At 46.7% G+C, this 17530-nt stretch overlaps 1 protein-coding gene across 2 annotated transcripts in view; it reads left to right on the top strand.

Moving 5' to 3' along the window:
- The window catches only part of LOC137310393 (phosphorylase b kinase gamma catalytic chain, skeletal muscle/heart isoform-like), a 171295-nt gene that overhangs the window by 112254 nt on the left and 41511 nt on the right, over positions 1–17530 (top strand). For both annotated transcript variants that reach the window (XM_067978227.1, XM_067978226.1), the window contains exons 7-8: positions 6695–6785; positions 15258–15411. In XM_067978227.1, coding sequence (XP_067834328.1) covers positions 6695–6785; positions 15258–15411 — 245 coding nt within the window. The remainder of the gene's footprint in view (positions 1–6694; positions 6786–15257; positions 15412–17530) is intronic.

The following is a 17530-nucleotide window of genomic DNA, read 5'->3' as shown; positions in this document are numbered from 1 at the left end:
ATTGTGTTGGTTCCAGTGTGTTGGACGTCAGTATGTTGGATCTCATTGTTTTGTATTCAGCATGTTGGACCTCAGTGTGTTGGACCCCAAAGTGTTGGACCCCAATGTGTTGGACCCCAGTGTGTTGGATCCATTGTGTTGGACCTCAGTGTGTTGGACCCCAGTGTGTTGGACCCCAGTGTGTTGGATCCATTGTGTTGGATCTCAGTGTGTTGGACCCCAGTGTGTTGGACCCCATTGTGTTGGACCCCAGTGTGTTGGACCCCAGTGTGTTGGACCCAGTGTGTTGAGTCCAGGGTACAGGGTGCCAGCGTGCTGGACGCAGTGTGTTGGACCCATTCTGTTGGATCTCAGTGTGTTGGATCCCAGTGTGCAGGATGCCGGTGTGTTGGACCCAGTGTGTTGGACCCAGTATATTGAATCTCACTGTATTGGATGTGGTATGTTGGACCTCAGTGTGCTAGAACCAGTGTGTTGAATCTCAGTAAGCTGGACCTCACTGAGCTGGAACCAGTGTGTTGGACCTCATTGTTTTTTATCCAGCATGTTGGACCTCGGTGTGTTGGACCTCGGTGTGTTGGACCTCGGTGTGTTGGACCTCGGTGTGTTGGACCTCGGTGCGTTGGACCTCGTGTGTTGGACCTCAGAGTGTTGAATCTCATTGTTTTGTATGCAGTGTGTTGGACCTCAGTGTGTTGGACCTCAGTGTGATGGACCCAGTGTATTTGATCTCATTATGTTGGACGTCAGTATGTAGGCACACAGTGTGGACTTCAGTGTGTTGGACCTCATTGTTTTGTATCCAGTGTGTTGGATCCAGTGTGTTGGATCCAATGTGTTGGATGTCAGTATGCTGGATCTCATTGTTTTGTATTCAGCATGTTGGACCTCAGTGTGTTGGACCCCAGTGTGTTGGACCCCAGTGTGTTGGACCTCAGTGCGTTGGACCTCAGTGCGTTGGACCTCAGTGCGTTGGACCTCAGTGTATTGGACCCCAGTGTGTTGGACCCCAGTGTGTTGGACCTCAGTGTGTTGGACCTCAGTGTGTTGGATCCAGTGTGTTGGACCCAATGTGTTTGTTCTCATTACGTTGGACGTCAGTATGTAGGCACACAGTGTGGACTTCAGTGTGTTGGACCTCATTGTTTTGTATCCAGTGTGTTGGATCCAGTGTGTTGGATCCAGTGTTCTGGATCCAGTGTGTTGGACATCAGTATGTTGGATCTCATTGTTTTGTATACAACATGTTGGACCTCAGTGTGTTGGACCCAGTGTGTTGGACCCCAATGTGTTGGACCCCAATGTGTTGGACCTCAGTGTGTTGGACCCCAGTGTGTTGGACCCCAATGTGTTGGACCCCAGTGTGTTGGACCCCAGTGTGTTGGATCCAGTGTGTTGGACTCCAGTGTGTTGGACCCCAGTGTGTTGGACCTCAGTGTGTTGGACCTCAGTGTGTTGGACCTCAGTGTGTTGGACCCCAGTGTGTTGGACCCAGTGTGTTGGATCCAGTGTGTTGGACCCAATGTGTTTGTTCTCATTACGTTGGACGTCAGTATGTAGGCACACAGTGTGGACTTCAGTGTGTTGGACCTCATTGTTTTGTATCCAGTGTGTTGGATCCAGTGTGTTGGATCCAGTGTTCTGGATCCAGTGTGTTGGACATCAGTATGTTGGATCTCATTGTTTTGTATACAACATGTTGGACCTCGGTGTGTTGGACCCCAGTGTGTTGGACCCCAATGTGTTGGACCTCAGTGTGTTGGACCTCAGTGTGTTGGACCCCAATGTGTTGGACCTCAGTGTGTTGGACCTCAGTGTGTTGGACCCCATTGTGTTGGACCCCATTGTGTTGGACCCCAGTGTGTTGGACCCCAGTGTGTTGGATCCAGTGTGTTGGACTCCAGTGTGTTGGACCCCAGTGTGTTGGACCTCAGTGTGTTGGACCTCAGTGTGTTGGACCTCAGTGTGATGGACCCAGTGTATTTGATCTCATTACTTTGGACATCAGTATGTAGGCACACAGTGTGGACTTCAGTGTGTTGGACCTCATTGTGTTGGACCTCATTGTGTTGGACCTCATTGTGTTGGATCCAGTGTGTTGGATCCAGTGTGTTGGACGTCAGTATGTTGGATCTCATTGTTTTGTATTCAGCATGTTGGACCTCAGTGTGTTGGACCCCAGTGTGTTGGATCCATTGTGTTGGACCTCAGTGTGTTGGACCCCAGTGTGTTGGACCCCAGTGTGTTGGATCCATTGTGTTGGATCTCAGTGTGTTGGATCTCAGTGTGTTGGACCCCAGTGTGTTGGACCCCATTGTGTTGGACCCCAGTGTGTTGGACCCCAGTGTGTTGGACCCCATTGTGTTGGACCCCAGTGTGTTGGACCCCAGTGTGTTGGACCCCAGTGTGTTGAACCCCAGTGTGTTGGATCCAGTGTGTTGGACCCAATGTGTTTGTTCTCATTACGTTGGACGTCAGTATGTTGGCACTTAGTGTGTTGGACCCAGTGTCTTGGACTTCAGTGTGTCAGACATAATTGTGTTGAATTTCAGTGTGTTGGACCCTTGTTGAGTCATCATGTTTTTGACCCATGGTGTTGGACCCAGTGTTTTGAATCCAGTGTGTTTGTACCAGTGTGTCGGACACAGCAGGTCGGACCTAATGTTTCAAACCTCAGTATGTTGGACCTCAATATGATGTATCCAGCATGTTGGACCCAGTGAAATGGAGCCAGTGTGTTGGGGCCGGTGTGTTGGGGCCGGTGTGTTGGGACCAGTGTGTTGAGTCTGGTGTGTTGGACCTCAGCGTGTTGGACCTCAGCGTGTTGGACCTCAGCGTGTTGGACCTCAGCTTGTTGGGCCCAGTGTGTTGGGCTCAGTGTGTTCAATCCAGTGTGTTTTATCCATTGTATTGGATCCAGTGTTTTGGATCCCAGTGTGATAGACCTAGTGTGTTTGATCTCATCACGTTGGACCTCAGTATGTTGGCACACAGAGTGTTGGACAGTGTCTTGGACTTCAGTGTATTAGACGTCATTGTGTTGGATGTCAGTGTTTTGGATCCGTGTGTTATACCCAGTGTGTTATACCCAGTGTGTTGGACCTCAGTGTGTTGGACCTCAGTGTGTTGGACCTCAGTGTGTTGGACCCAGTGTGTTGGACCTCAGTGTGTTGGACCTCAGTGTGTTGGACCTCAGTGTGTTGGACCCAGTGTGTTGGACCTCAGTGTGTTGGACCCAGTGTGTTGGACCTCAGTGTGTTGGACCTCAGTGTGTTGGACCTCAGTGTGTTGGACCCAGTGTGTTGGACCTCAGTGTGTTGGACCCAGTGTGTTGGACCCAGTGTGTTGGACCCAGTGTGTTGGACCTCAGTGTGTTGGACCCCAGTGTGTTGGACCTCAGTGTGTTGGACCCAGTGTGTTGGACCTCAGTGTGTTGGACCCAGTGTGTTGGACCTCAGTGTGTTGGACCCAGTGTGTTGGACCCAGTGTGTTGGACCTCAGTGTGTTGGACCCAGTGTGTTGGACCCAGTGTGTTGGACCCAGTGTGTTGGACCCAGTGTTTTCGATCCGTTGTGTTGGACCCAGTGTGTTGGACCCAATGTGTTGGACCCAATGTGTTGGACCCAGTGTGTTGGACCCAATGTGTTGGACCCAGTGTGTTGGACCCAGTGTGTTGGACCCAGTGTGTTGGACCCAGTGTGTTGGACCCAGTGTGTTGGACCCAATGTGTTGGACCCAGTGTGTTGGACCCAGTGTGTTGGACCCAGTGTGTTGGACCCAATGTGTTGGACCCAGTGTGTTGGACCCAATGTGTTGGACCCAGTGTGTTGGACCCAGTGTGTTGGACCCAATGTGTTGGACCCAGTGTGTTGGACCCAGTGTGTTGGACCCAATGTGTTGGACCCAATGTGTTGGACCCAATGTGTTGGACCCAGTGTGTTGGACCCAATGTGTTGGACCCAATGTGTTGGACCCAATGTGTTGGACCCAATGTGTTGGACCCAGTGTGTTGGACCCAGTGTGTTGGACCCAATGTGTTGGACCCAGTGTGTTGGACCCAGTGTGTTGGACCCAGTGTGTTGGACCCAGTGTGTTGGACCCAGTGTGTTGGACCCAATGTGTTGGACCCAGTGTGTTGGACCCAATGTGTTGGACCCAGTGTGTTGGACCCAATGTGTTGGACCCAGTGTGTTGGACCCAATGTGTTGGACCCAGTGTGTTGGACCCAGTGTGTTGGACCCAGTGTGTTGGACCCAATGTGTTGGACCCAATGTGTTGGACCCAGTGTGTTGGACCCAATGTGTTGGACCCAGTGTGTTGGACCCAGTGTTTTCGATCCGTTGTGTTGGACCCAGTGTTTTCGATCCGTTGTGTTGGACCCAGTGTGTTGGACCCAATGTGTTGGACCCAATGTGTTGGACCCAGTGTGTTGAGAATTCACTGAGCGGCTGCAGAACATTCTGGGGGGGGAGGGTGAACAGCTGTTAAAAGAAGCCAGGGAGGAAATAGCGGAGACTTTAACAATCATTTTCCCAACTTCACTGAATACAGGTGTAGTGCCGGAGGATTGGAGGAATGTTGTACCATTGTTTAAAAAGGGAGCGAAGGATAGACCGAGTAATTACAGGACAGTCAGTCTAACCTCGGTGGTGGGGCAAATTATTGGAATCAATTCTGAGGGACACGATAAAGTGTCACTTAGAAAGGCACGGACTAATCAAGGACAGTCAGCATGGATTTGTTAAGGGAAGGTCGTGTCTGACTAACTTGATTGAATTTTTTGAGGAGTTGACAAGGAGGATCGATGAGGGTAGCACAATTGATGTAGGCTACATGGATTAGCAAGGCTTTTGACAAGGTCCCACATTGGTCAAAAAAGTAAAGGCCCAGGGAATGTGGCAAATTGGATCCAAAATTGGCTCATTGGCAGGAAGCAAAGGGTAATGGTCGATGGGTGTTTTTGCAACTAGAAGGCTGTTTCCAGTGGGGTACCACAGGGGTCGGTACTAGGTCCTTTGCTTTTTGTGGTATACGTTAACGATTTGGACTTAAACATTGGGGGCATGATTAAGAAATTTGCGGATGAAACAAAGCTAGGCTGTGTGGTTGATAATGAGGAGGAAAGCTGTAGACTGCAGGAAAATATCAATGGACTGGTCAGGTGGGCAGAAAAGTGGCAAATGGAATTCAATCCAGAGAAGTGTGAGGTAATGCATTTGGGGAGAGTAAACAAGGCAAGGGAATACACAATAAATGGGAGGATACTGAGAGTTGTAGAGTAAGAGAGGGACCTTGGAGTGTATGTCCACAGATCCCTGAAGGTAGCAGGACAGGTAGATAAGGTGGTTAAAAAGGCATACGGGATACTGTCCTTTATTAGCCGAAGCGTAGAATTTAAGAGCAGGGAGGTTATGCTGGAACTCACTGTTTAGGCCACAGCTTGAGTACTGCATATAGTTCTGGTCACCACATTACAGGAAGGATGTGATTGCACTAGAGAGGATGCAGAGGAGATTTATGAGGATTTTGCCAGGACCGAAGAATTTTAGCTATGAGGAAAGATTGGATAGGCTGGGGTTGTTTTCCTTGGAACAGAAGAGGCTGAAGGGAGATTTAATTGAGGTGTATAAAATTATGAGGGGCCTAGACAGAGTGAATAGGAAGGACCTATTTCCCTTAATGGAGGGGTCAGTGACCAGGGGCATAGATTTAAAGTGATTGGTAGAAGGATTAGAGTGGAAATGAGGATCAATTTTTTCGCCCGGAGGTGGTGGGGGTCTGGAACTCATTGCCTGAGAGGGTGGTAGAGGCAGAAACCCTCAACTCATTAAAAAAATCCCTGGATGTGCACCTGAAGAGCCGTGACCTGCAGAGCTATGAACCAAATGCGGGAACGTGGCATTAGGCTGGGTGGCTCGTTTCTCAGCCGGCGTGGACACGATGGGCAGAATGGCCTCCTTCTGTGCCGTAAATTTTCTATGATTCTATGATTTTTTATGATTCTAAGTTTGATACAGGTAAGTGCCTCGCATGTTGCTAGTTTTTACAAATCATCGGCTCCAATGTGGGGATGTGGAGGCCAAGTCCTCCTCCACAAGCAGAATCAGGGAAGGGTCCATCCAGATTACTCTCTTGGGTATTTAGGACCTAGGCAAAGATCTGGGCGTAGGGATCTGTCTCTCCTCGCAGCTGCAAGTGGTGCATGCCCTCAGATCACAGGAGAGGCTGGAGAATAAAGAGAACCTTATTCTCCTCAGAAGAGTTTGAAGGATCCTTCCCTTCCTCCATAGAGGAGTACAGCTCTAAATGAGAATGTGACTATACAGGCCTTCTTGTGTCGGCTAATGTGGGTGTATCAATATGCAGTTAGACCTCTTGTAGCACAAACTGAGAATGAGCAGCCCATCCCCTGCAATCTTCGGCAACCTGATCTCTGTATCACACTGGCCCAGGTAGTGACATCACTAAAAGAGCAGTACACTCATCCCAGAACCAAACTAAGAAACACCTCTCTAGGTCTGACAATACCAGACAGTGTCGCTTCTGCTTTATAAACGTCAGCCTTTTATTCGGGAGATTTGGACAGTGCAGACGTTTATTTCTCATGAGAAATGTCACACAGTGGAGTTAACTGCTGCTCACCACTCACCCAGATTTTAGTTCAGCAACTTTCTGTTCTGCTTGTTTAATGCAGAATTGTGTGGGACCCCAGGATACCTGGCTCCAGAAATTCTACTTTGTTCTATGGATGAAACTCACCCTGGATACGGCAAAGAAGTGGATTTGTAAGTAATGACTGTGTCAAACTCCAACTATATATTAAAGAAAGATGCAGAGGTAACTTCCATAATATGGCTATTTACAGCCTATTAAAATTCTTATGTAGATTATATGCTTCATTGAAAACTGCTATGTAAATATTTCCTATGAAGATTCCAATGATAAAATGCCCACACTTACCTGTTACACTTATCTGTTATGTTTCCCTGTTGTGCCAGTAGATGGTACTCCAACAGGAGTTTCAGTGTTAATTTTATGACTTGCCTGTCATGACTCCCTGCCCCAATACTAACATGGCACTGTATATTGTTCATCATACTTTCTGAAAAAATTACATCTGTCATTTTTTTCAGTGACTGAAATTTCTAATGTTCAAAGTAAGAACATAAGAAATAGGAGCAGGAGTAGGCCATACAGCCCCTCGAGCCTACTCCGCCATTCAATCAGATCATGGCTGATCTTCGTCCTCAACTCCACTTTCCCGCCCAATCCCCATATCCCTTGATTCCTCTAGAGTCCAAAAATCTATCGCTCTCAGCCTTAAATATATTCAATGACTGAGCATCCACAGCCCTCTGGGGTAGAGAATTCCAAAGATTCACAACCCTCTGAGTGAAGAAATTCCTCCTCATCTGAGTCTTGAATGACCGACCCCTTATCCAGAGGCTACGCCCCCTAGTTCTAGATTCTCCAGCCAGGGGAAACAACCTCTCAGCATCTACCCTGTCAAGCCCCCTAATAATCTTTTATATGTTTTAATGAGATCACATCACAGTCTTCTAAACTCCAGAGAGCATAGGCCCATTCTATTCAATCTCTCCTCATAGGACAACCCTCTCATCCCAGGAATTAATCTAGTGAACCTTCGTTGCACTGCCTCTAGGGCAAGTATATTCTTCCTTAGATAAGGAGACCAAACCTGTACACAGTACTCCAGGTGTGGTCTCACTAAAGCCCTGCACAGTTGTAGTAAGACTTCCTTACTCTTGTACTCCAACCCCCTTTCAATAAAGGCCAACATGCCATTTACCTTCCTAATTGCTTGCTGTACCTGCATGCTAACTTTTTATGTTTCTTGTATGAGGAGACCCAAGTCTCTCTGGACACCAACATTTAATAGTTTCTCACCATTTAAAAAATATTCTGTTTTTCTATTCTTCCTACCAAAGTGAATAACCTCACATTTCCCCACATTATACTCCATCTGCCACCTCCTTGCCCACTCACTTAACCAGCCTATATTCCTTTGCAGACCCTTTGTGTCGTCCTCACAGCTTACTTTCCCACCTAGCTTTGTATCGTCAGCAAACTTGGATACATTACACTCAGTCCCTTCATCTAAGTCATTAATATAGATTGTAAATAGCTGAGGCCCAAGCACTGATCCTTGTGGTACCCCACTAGTTACAGCCTGCCAACCTGAAAATGACCCGTTTTATCCTACGCTCTGTTTCTGTCCTTTAACCAATCCTCTATCCATGCCAGTATATTACCACCAACCACATGAAACCTTACCTTGTGTAACAACCTTTTATGTGGCACCGTATCACCGTACCGCCTTTTGAAAATCCAAATATACTACATCCACTGGTTCCCCTTTATTTACCCTGCTAGTTACATCCTCAAAAAACTCCAAGAGATTTGTTAAACACGATTTCCCTTTCATAAAACCGTGTTGACTCTGCCTAATCATATTATGATTTTCTAAGTGCCCTGTTGCCACTTCCTTAATAATGGATTCCAGCATTTTCCCAACGATTGATGTCAGGCTAACTAGCCTATAGTTCCCTGTTTTCTCTCTCCCTCCTTTCTTGATTAGCGGGGTTACATTTGCTACCTTCCAATCCACTGGGACCCGTTCCAGAATCTAGAGAATTTTGGAAGATCACAACCAATGCATCCACTATCTCTGCAGCTTTTAGAACCCTAGGATGTAGGCCATCAGGTCCAGGAGATTTGTCAGCTTTTAGTCCCATTAGTTTGTCCAATACTTGATGAGGTAGCATAGTGGTTATGTTACTGGACTGGTAATCTAGAGGCCTGGACGAATAATCCATGAGTCATGAGTTCAAATCCTGTCACGGCAGCTGGGGAAATTTAATTCAATTAATTAAATAAAATCTGGAATTAAAAAAACTAGTATCTGTAATGGTGGCCATGAAACTACCGGATTGTCGTAAAAACCCATCTGGTTCACGAATGCCCTTCAGGGAAGGAAACCTGCCGTCCTTACCCGGTCTGGCTTCTATGTGACTCCAGACCCACAGCAATGTGGTTGATTCTTAATTGCCCTCTGAAATGGCCTAGCAAGCCACTCAGTTGTAAAATCTCGCTAAAAAAAGTCACAATAAGAATAAAACCGGTCAGACCACAAGACAAAGGCAAACCAAGCCCAGTTGACCCTGCAAAGTCCTCCTCACTAACATCTGGGGACTTGTGACAAAATTGGAAAAGCTGTCCCACAGACAAGTCAAGCAACATCCTGACAAAGCCATACTCAGAGAATCATACCTTTCAGCCAACGTCCCAGACTCTTCCATCACCATTCCTGGGTATGTCCTGTCCCACCAGAGGTGGCGGTACAGTGATATACAGACAGGAGGGAGTGGCCCTGGGAATCCTTAACATTGACTCCAGACCCCATGAAATCTCATGGCATCAGGTCAAACATGGGCAAGGAAACCTCGTGCTGATTACCACCTACCGTCCTCCCTCAGCTGATGAATCAGTCCTCCTCCATGTTGAGCACCACTTGGAAGAAGCACTGAGGGTAACAAGGGCACAGAATGTACTCTGGGTGGGGGACTTCAATGTCCATCACCAAGAGTGGCTCGGCAGCACCACTACTGACCGAGCTGGCCGAGTCCTGAAGGACATAGCTGCCAGACTGGGCCTGCGGCAGGTGGTGAGCGAACCAACATGAGGGAAAAAACCTAATTGACCTCGTCCTCAATAATCTACTTGTCGCGGATGCATCTGTCCATGACAGTATTGGTAGGAGTGACCACCGCACAGTTCTCATGGAGACGAAGTCCTGTCTTCGCACTGAGGACACCATCCAACGTGTTGTGTGGCACTACCACCGTGCTAAATGGGATAGATTCAGAACAGATCTAGCAGCTCAAAACTGGGCATCCATGAGGCGCTGTAGGCCATCAGCAGCAGCAGAATTGTATTCCAGCACAATCTGTAACCTCATGGCCCGGCATATTCCTTATAAAGTGAAGGGCAAGGCTGGTAGAAGTAGGGAACCTTGGATGACTCGGGAGATTGAGGCACTAGTCAAAAAGAAGAAGGAGGCATATGACATGCATAGGCAGCTGGGATCAAGTGGATCCCTTGAAGAGTATAGAGATTGCTGGAGGAGAGTTAAGAGAGAAATCAGGAGGGCAAAAAGGGGATATGAGATTGCTTTGGCAGATCAGGCAAAGGTGAATCCAAAGAGCTTCTACAAATACATAAAGGGCAAAAGGGTAACTAGGGAGAGAGTAGGGCCTCTTAAGGATCAACAAGGTCATCTATGTGCGGAACCACAAGAAATGGGTGAGATCCTGAATGAATATTTCACATCGGTATTTACGGTTGAGAAAGGCATGGATGTTAGGGAACTTGGGGAAATAAATAGTGATGTCTTGAGGAGTGTACATATTACAGAGAGGGAGGTGCTGGAAGTCTTAACGCGCATCAAGGTAGATAAATCTCCGGGACCTGATGAAATGTATCCCAGGACGTTATGGGAGGTTAGGGAGGAAATTGCGGGTCCCCTAGCAGAGATATTTGAATCATCCACCGCTACAGGTGAGGTGCCTGAAGATTGGAGGGTAGCAAATGTTGTGCCTTTGTTTAAGAAGGGCGGCAGGGAAAAGCCTGGGAACTACAGACCAGTGAGCCTGACATCTGTAGTGGGTAAGTTGTTAGAGGGTATTCTGAGGGACAGGATCTACAGGCATTTGGAGAGGCAGGGACTAATTAGGAACAGTCAGCATGGTTTTGTGAGAGGAAAATCATGTCTCACGAATTTGATTGAGTTTTTTGAGGGGGTAACCAAGAAGATAGATGAGGGCTGTGCAGTAGACGTGGTCTACATGGACTTCAGCAAAGCATTTGACAAGGTACCGCATGGTAGGTTGTTACATAAGGTTAAATCTCATGGGATCCAAGGTGAGGTAGCCAATTGGACACAAAATTGGCTTGACGACAGAAGACAGAGGGTGGTTGCAGAGGGTTGTTTTTCAAACTGGATGCCTGTGTCCAGCGGTGTGCCTCAGGGATCGGTGCTGGGTCCGCTGTTATTTGTTATTTATATTAATGATTTGGATGAGAATTTAGGAGGCATGGTTAGTAAGTTTGCAGATGACACCAAGATTGGTGGCATTGTGGACAGTGAAGAAGGTTATCTAGGATTGCAACGGGATCTTGATCAATTGGGCCAGTGGGCCGATGAATGGCAGATGGAGTTTAATTTAGATAAATGTGAGGTGATGCATTTTGGTAGATCGAATCGGGCCAGGACCTACTCCGTTAATGGTAGGGCGTTGGGGAGAGTTATAGAACAAAGAGATCTAGGAGTACAGATTCATAGCTCCTTGAAAGTGGAGTCACAGGTGGATAGGGTGGTGAAGAAGGCATTCGGCATGCTTAGTTTCATTGGTCAGAACATTGAATGCAGGAGTTGGGATGTCTTGTTGAAGTTGTACAGGGCATTGGTGAGGCCACACTTGGAGTACTGTGTACAGTTCTGGTCACCCTATTATAGAAAGGATATTATTAAACTAGAAAGAGTACAGAAAAGATTTACTAGGATGCTACCGGGACTTGATGGTTTGACTTACAGGGAGAGGTTAGACAGACTGGGACTTTTTTCCCTGGAGAGTAGGAGGTTAAGGGGTGATCTTATAGAAGTCTATAAAATAATGAGGGGCATAGATAAGGTCGATAGTCAAAATCTTTTCCCAAAGGTAGGGGAGTCTATAACGAGGGGGCATAGATTTAAGGTGAGAGGGGAGAGATACAAAAGGGTCCAGAGGGGCAATTTTTTCACTCAAAGGGTGGTGAGTGTCTGGAACGAGCTGCCAGAGGCAGTAGTAGAGGCGGGTACAATTTTGTCTTTTAAAAAGCATTTGGACAGTTACATGGGTAAGATGGGTATAGAGGGATATGGGCCAAGTGCAGGCAATTGGGACTCGCTTAGTGGTATAAACTGGGCGACATGGACATGTTGGGCCGAAGGGCCTGTTTCCATGTTGTAACTTTTATGATTCTATGATATTCCTCACTCTACCATTACCAACAAGCCAGGGGATCAACCCTGGTTCAATGAGGAGTGTAGAAGAGCATGCCAGGAGCAGCACCAGGCGTACCTAAAAATGAGGTGCCAACCTGGTGAAGCTACAACTCAGGACTACATGCATGCTGAACAGAGGAAGCAACATGCTATAGACAGAGCTAAGCGATTCCACAACCAACGGATCAGATCAAAGCTCTGCAAGTCCTGCCACTTCCAGTCGTGAATGGTGGTGGACAATTAAACAATGATCCATCTCGGCCTCCTCCCGATATCCCCACCATCACAGAAGCCAGTCTTCAGCCAAATCGATTCACTCCACGTGATATCAAGAAACGGCTGAGTGCACTGGATACGGCAAAGGCTATGGGCCCTGACAACATCCCGGCTGCAGTGCTGGAGACTTGTGCTCCAGAACTAGCCGCGCCTGTAGACAAGCTGTTCCAGTACAGCTACAACACTGGCATCTTCCCGACAACGTGGAAGATTCCCCAGGTATGTCCTGTCCACAAAAAGCAGGATAAATCCAATCCAGCCAATTACCGCCCCGTCAGTCTACTCTCAATCATCAGCACAGTGATGGAAGGTGTCGTCGACAGTGCTATCAAGCGGCACTTACTCACCAATAACCTGCTCACGGATGCTCAGTTTGGGTTCTGCCAGGACCACTCGGCTCCAGACCTCATTACAGCCTTGGTCCAAACATGGATAAAAGAGCTGAATTCCAGAGGTGAGGAGAGAGTGACTGCCCTTGACATCAAGGCAGCATTTGACCAAGTGTGGCACCAAGGAGCCCGAGTAAAATTGAAGTCAGTGGGAATCAGGGGGAAAACTCTTCAGTGGCTGGAGTCATACCTAACACAAAGGAAGATGGTAGTGGTTGTTGGAGGCCAATCATCTCAGCCCAGGACATTGTTGCAGGAGTTCGTCAGGGCAGTGTCCTAGGCCCAACCATCTTCAGCTGTTTCATCAATGAAATTCCCTCCATCATAAGGTCAGAAATGGGGATATTCGCTGATGATTGCATAGTGTTCAGTTCCATTCACAACCCCTCAGATAATGAAGCAGTCCGTGCCTGCATGCAGCAAGACCTGGACAACATCCAGACTTGGGCTGATAAGTGAGAAGCAACATTCGCGCTAGACAACTGCCAGGCAATGACCATCTCCAACAAGAGAGAGTCTAACCACCTCCCCTTGACATTCAACGGCATTACCATTGCCGAATCCCCCACCATCAACATCCTGGGGGTCACCATTGACCAGAAACTTAACTGGACCAGCCATACAAATACTGTGGCTACAAGAGCAGGTCAGGTTTTTCTCTACTGGTATTAATTTCTTTAAGTTCCTCACTCTCATTAGCCCCGTGGTTCCCCATTATTTCTGGTATGCTTTTTGTGTCTTCTACTGTGAAGACAGTTACAAATATTTGTTTAACGCAATATTTGTTTTTAAATAAAATTAAATGTATTAGAAAATTACATATTCAATGACATGATTAAGTTGATCCATTAAATTATCTTTTGTGCATTTTAAGGCCTTCATCAAAATGTTTACTTGAAGGCCTCAGCCATTACCGGAAGCTTCGGCTTAGATGTGATATTTTTGCCAAGAACTGTGGCTGTTAGCTGAATGTAGATGTGTACTCTATTTCCCAGGATGCCTCAGTACTATTTAATCAGCTGTTCTGATGGAATATTTGCTTTAGCTTCTAGCAGTTTCCGTCAGGTATTTTTCTTTTCAAAATTATTTGAAGAAAAGCTCAGGGCTTTATTCGTGTAAAGTTATATTTAGTGTTTTTTTTAAAGCAGTGTATATATATATGAGAGATATGACAGACCATATGGATTATACAACTGTCACAGCTGATGTTTTGTGTTCTATAAACTTCAGAAAGTACATTAAGCTGAGAGAGAGAAAAAGTGCGTGAGTGATAATGGCCCCAACGATCCAGGCTGCAGTAAAACTTTCCAAGCAGGACCAAGTCAGTGAATCACAGGGCACTTACCCTGCCTCAATTCTCCAAGTCAGCTCCTTTAGATATTAAATGGTGGGCAGAAGTGTAACTCCGTGTAAAATGGGAATAAATCACTGTGTGTTTGTTGGGGGTGGGGGGAGCTGCAGGATTTAAATGCCGGCAGCAACTTAAGGTGGCAGCAGGTTGTTGGAGGCACAACACCTAAGTGGTGGGTTTTGTGCTTCAGTTCTTGACAACAATATTCTTAAGACTTGATCATGACTTTAATGTCACACACTCCCAGCACCGGGCACAGGATGTTGTGGTAAAAGGGAATTTCATAGATGCTGACCCACAGATCTCCTGGATGAGATCTGTAATAGGTTCCCCAGAATCAGCCTCTGTTCATTAGGTCTATAGGACCTGACCCCTGCAGGACCCAACCATTTAATATCAATAGAACGATAATCAGGTGGGTTCTACAATTAGTGGATGATCCGCTCTGCCAGGTTACAGCCCAGGCAACGAGAGGGAAATAAGCGCAGCCTGCTTCCAGTGATTGTGGGTCTAGAACATGGGGAGATGGGGTTAAATGTAGGAGACTCGAGACAGAGAGCGGGAGAAACCCTTTTACATGGAAGCCTGTGAAGCTGTGGCATGCACTACCGATGTTATTGCTTGAAGCAGAGAGCATGTCAACTTTAAGAATAGATTAGATATGTGTAGGAAGGAAAGGGATTTACAGGGATATGGGAACAGGGCGGTCACATGGGATTAAGATACTGCCCGTGTGAAGGATAAACACCAACATGGACTGGCTGGGCCCAACCGTCTGTTCCTGTCTTGCTTTTTCTACTGAATTCTATGTGAGGGAAGATCAGGTCCAACCCAAGCTGGTCCCACCTGATACATACCTGGGCACATTTTGCTGAAGGACACCCTGGACAGTAATCAGAAGCAGCACGAGCTGACCTTTCCCCTTCCTAAACTAGAGGTACTGAGACTAGTTGCTGTGCCCCATTCTGCACTGCCTACGATTATCTAACGTGGCACGGTCACAGATTGTAGCTGGGAGTTTCCAGGTTTCTGTCACTCGGTACTATACCATGCAATGGATATTCCCACCAAGCCATGACCAGGGGCCGGACTGTGCCATCTCCACCTCTTGCGTTAGCCGCACTTTGTTGAGAGGGTTTATAATGAGCGGGGTGACCTGTGATTCCTCTGTGTGCAGGTGGAGCTGTGGGGTGATCATGTACACACTGCTCAGTGGCTCTCCACCATTCTGGCACAGGAAGCAGATGCTGATGCTACGGATGATCATGGATGGAAATTATAATTTCGACTCTCTGGAATGGCAAGATCGATCGGACACCGTGAAAGATCTGGTTGGTATTTATTTTTCTATCAGGGATCAGAATAGAGAAATATTATTTTAACTCCTTTCTCACTTATTTATATTCAAACCTTAAAACCAAATGAACAACCCTCAAAATGCGACAACTGTAAATGAATCTCAACAAATAGTTCATTTATTCACTAGCTACTGCCCAATCACAGGGATATAACAGACCATGTCATAGAGTCATAGAGTTATACAGCACGGATAGAGGCCCTTCGGCCGATCGTGTCCGCGCCGGCCATCAGCCCTGTCTACTCTAATCCCATATTCCAGCATTTGGTCCGTAGCCTTGTATGCTATGGCATTTCAAGTGCTCATCCAAATGCTTCTTGAATGTTGTGAGGGTTCCTGCCTCCACAACCCTTTCAGGCAGTGAGTTCCAGACTCCAACCACCCTCTGGGTGAAAAAGTTCTTTCTCAAATCCCCTCTAAACCTCCCGCCTTTTACCTTGAATCTATGTCCCCTTGTTATAGAACCCTCAACGAAGGGAAAAAGCTCCTTAGTATCCATCCTATCTGTGCCCCTCATGTAATGAGGGGCACAGGGATATAACAGACCATGTAATGAGGGGCACAGGGATATAACAGACCATGTAATGAGGGGCACAGGGATATAGTAGACCATGTAATGAGGGGCACAGGGATATAAGAGACATTGTAATAAGATGCACAGGAAGAAATAGGAAAATAAATTGGCCGTGTGGTTGATAGTGAAGAGGAAAGCTGTAGACTGCAGGAAGATATCAATGGACTGGTCAGGTGGGCAGAAAAGTGGCAAATGGAATTCAATCCAGAGAAGCGTGAGGTAATTCATTTGGGGAGAGCAAACAAGGCAAGGGAATATACAGTAAATGGGAGGATACTGAAAGGTGTTGAGGAAGTGAGAGATCCACAGATCCCTGAAGGTAGCAGGACAGGTGGATAAGGTGGTTAAGAAGGCATATGGGATACTTTCCTTTATTAGCTGAAGCATAGAATATAAGAGCAGGGAGGTTATGCTAGAACTGTATAAAACACTAGTTAGACCACAGCTTGAGTACTGCGCACAGTTCTGGTCACCATATTACAGGAAAGATGTGATTACACTAGACAGGGTACAGAGGAGATTTACAAGGATGTTGCCAGGACTGGAGAATTTTAGCTAAGAGGAAAGACTGGATAGGCTGGGGTTGTTTTCTTTGGAACAGAAGAGGCTGAGGGGTGATTTAATTGAGGTGTATAAAATTATGACGGGAATAGATAGAGTGGTTAGGGAGGACCTATTTCCCTTAGCAGAGAGGTCAATGACCAGGGGGCATAGATTTAAAGTAATTAGTAGAAGGATTAGAGGGGAGCTGAGGAGAAATGTTTTCACCCAGAGGGTGGTGGGGGTCTGGAACTCACTGCCTGAAAGGGTGGTAGAGGCAGAAACCCTCAACTCATTTAAAAAGTACTTGGATGTGCACCTGAAGTACCGTAACCTACAGGGCTACGGACCAAGTGCTGGAAAGTGGGATTAAGCTGGATAGCTCTTTTTCAGCCGGCACGGACACGATGGGCCAAATGGCCTCCTTCTGTGCTGTAACTTTCTATGATTCTATGAAACAGACATTGTAATAAGGAGCACAGAGATAGTATTCTGTAATGAGACGGGGTTAATCAGTAATCTTATAGTTAAGGATCCTCTGGGGCAGAGTGATCATAATATGATAGAATTTCATATTGAGTTTGAGAGTGATTTAGTTAAGTCTGAAACTAGGATCTTAAATTTAAACAAAGTTAAATTATATAGGTATGAGAAGCAAGTTGGCGAAGTTAGATTGGGAAATTAGATTAAAAGATATGATGGTAGATAAGCAATGATGAACATTTAAAGAAATATTTCATAATTAGAACCATAGAACCATAGAAAAGATACAGCACAGAAGGGGGCCATTCGGCCCATCGTGTCCACGCCGGCTCGAAGAACAACCGGGTGCCCATTCTAATCCCACCTTCCAGCACCCGGTCCGTATCCCTGCAGCTTACAGCACTTTAGGTGCAGGTCCAGGTACTTTTTAAAAGAGTTGAGGGTCTCTGCCTCTACCACCAATTCGGGCAGCGAATTCCATACACCCACCACCCTC

This window comes from Heptranchias perlo, unplaced genomic scaffold, assembly GCF_035084215.1.
Source record: "Heptranchias perlo isolate sHepPer1 unplaced genomic scaffold, sHepPer1.hap1 HAP1_SCAFFOLD_251, whole genome shotgun sequence".
Lineage (NCBI taxonomy): Eukaryota > Metazoa > Chordata > Chondrichthyes > Hexanchiformes > Hexanchidae > Heptranchias > Heptranchias perlo.
The sequence above is the reverse complement of the archived record's forward strand: the minus strand, read 5'-3'. Positions and strand labels throughout refer to the sequence as shown.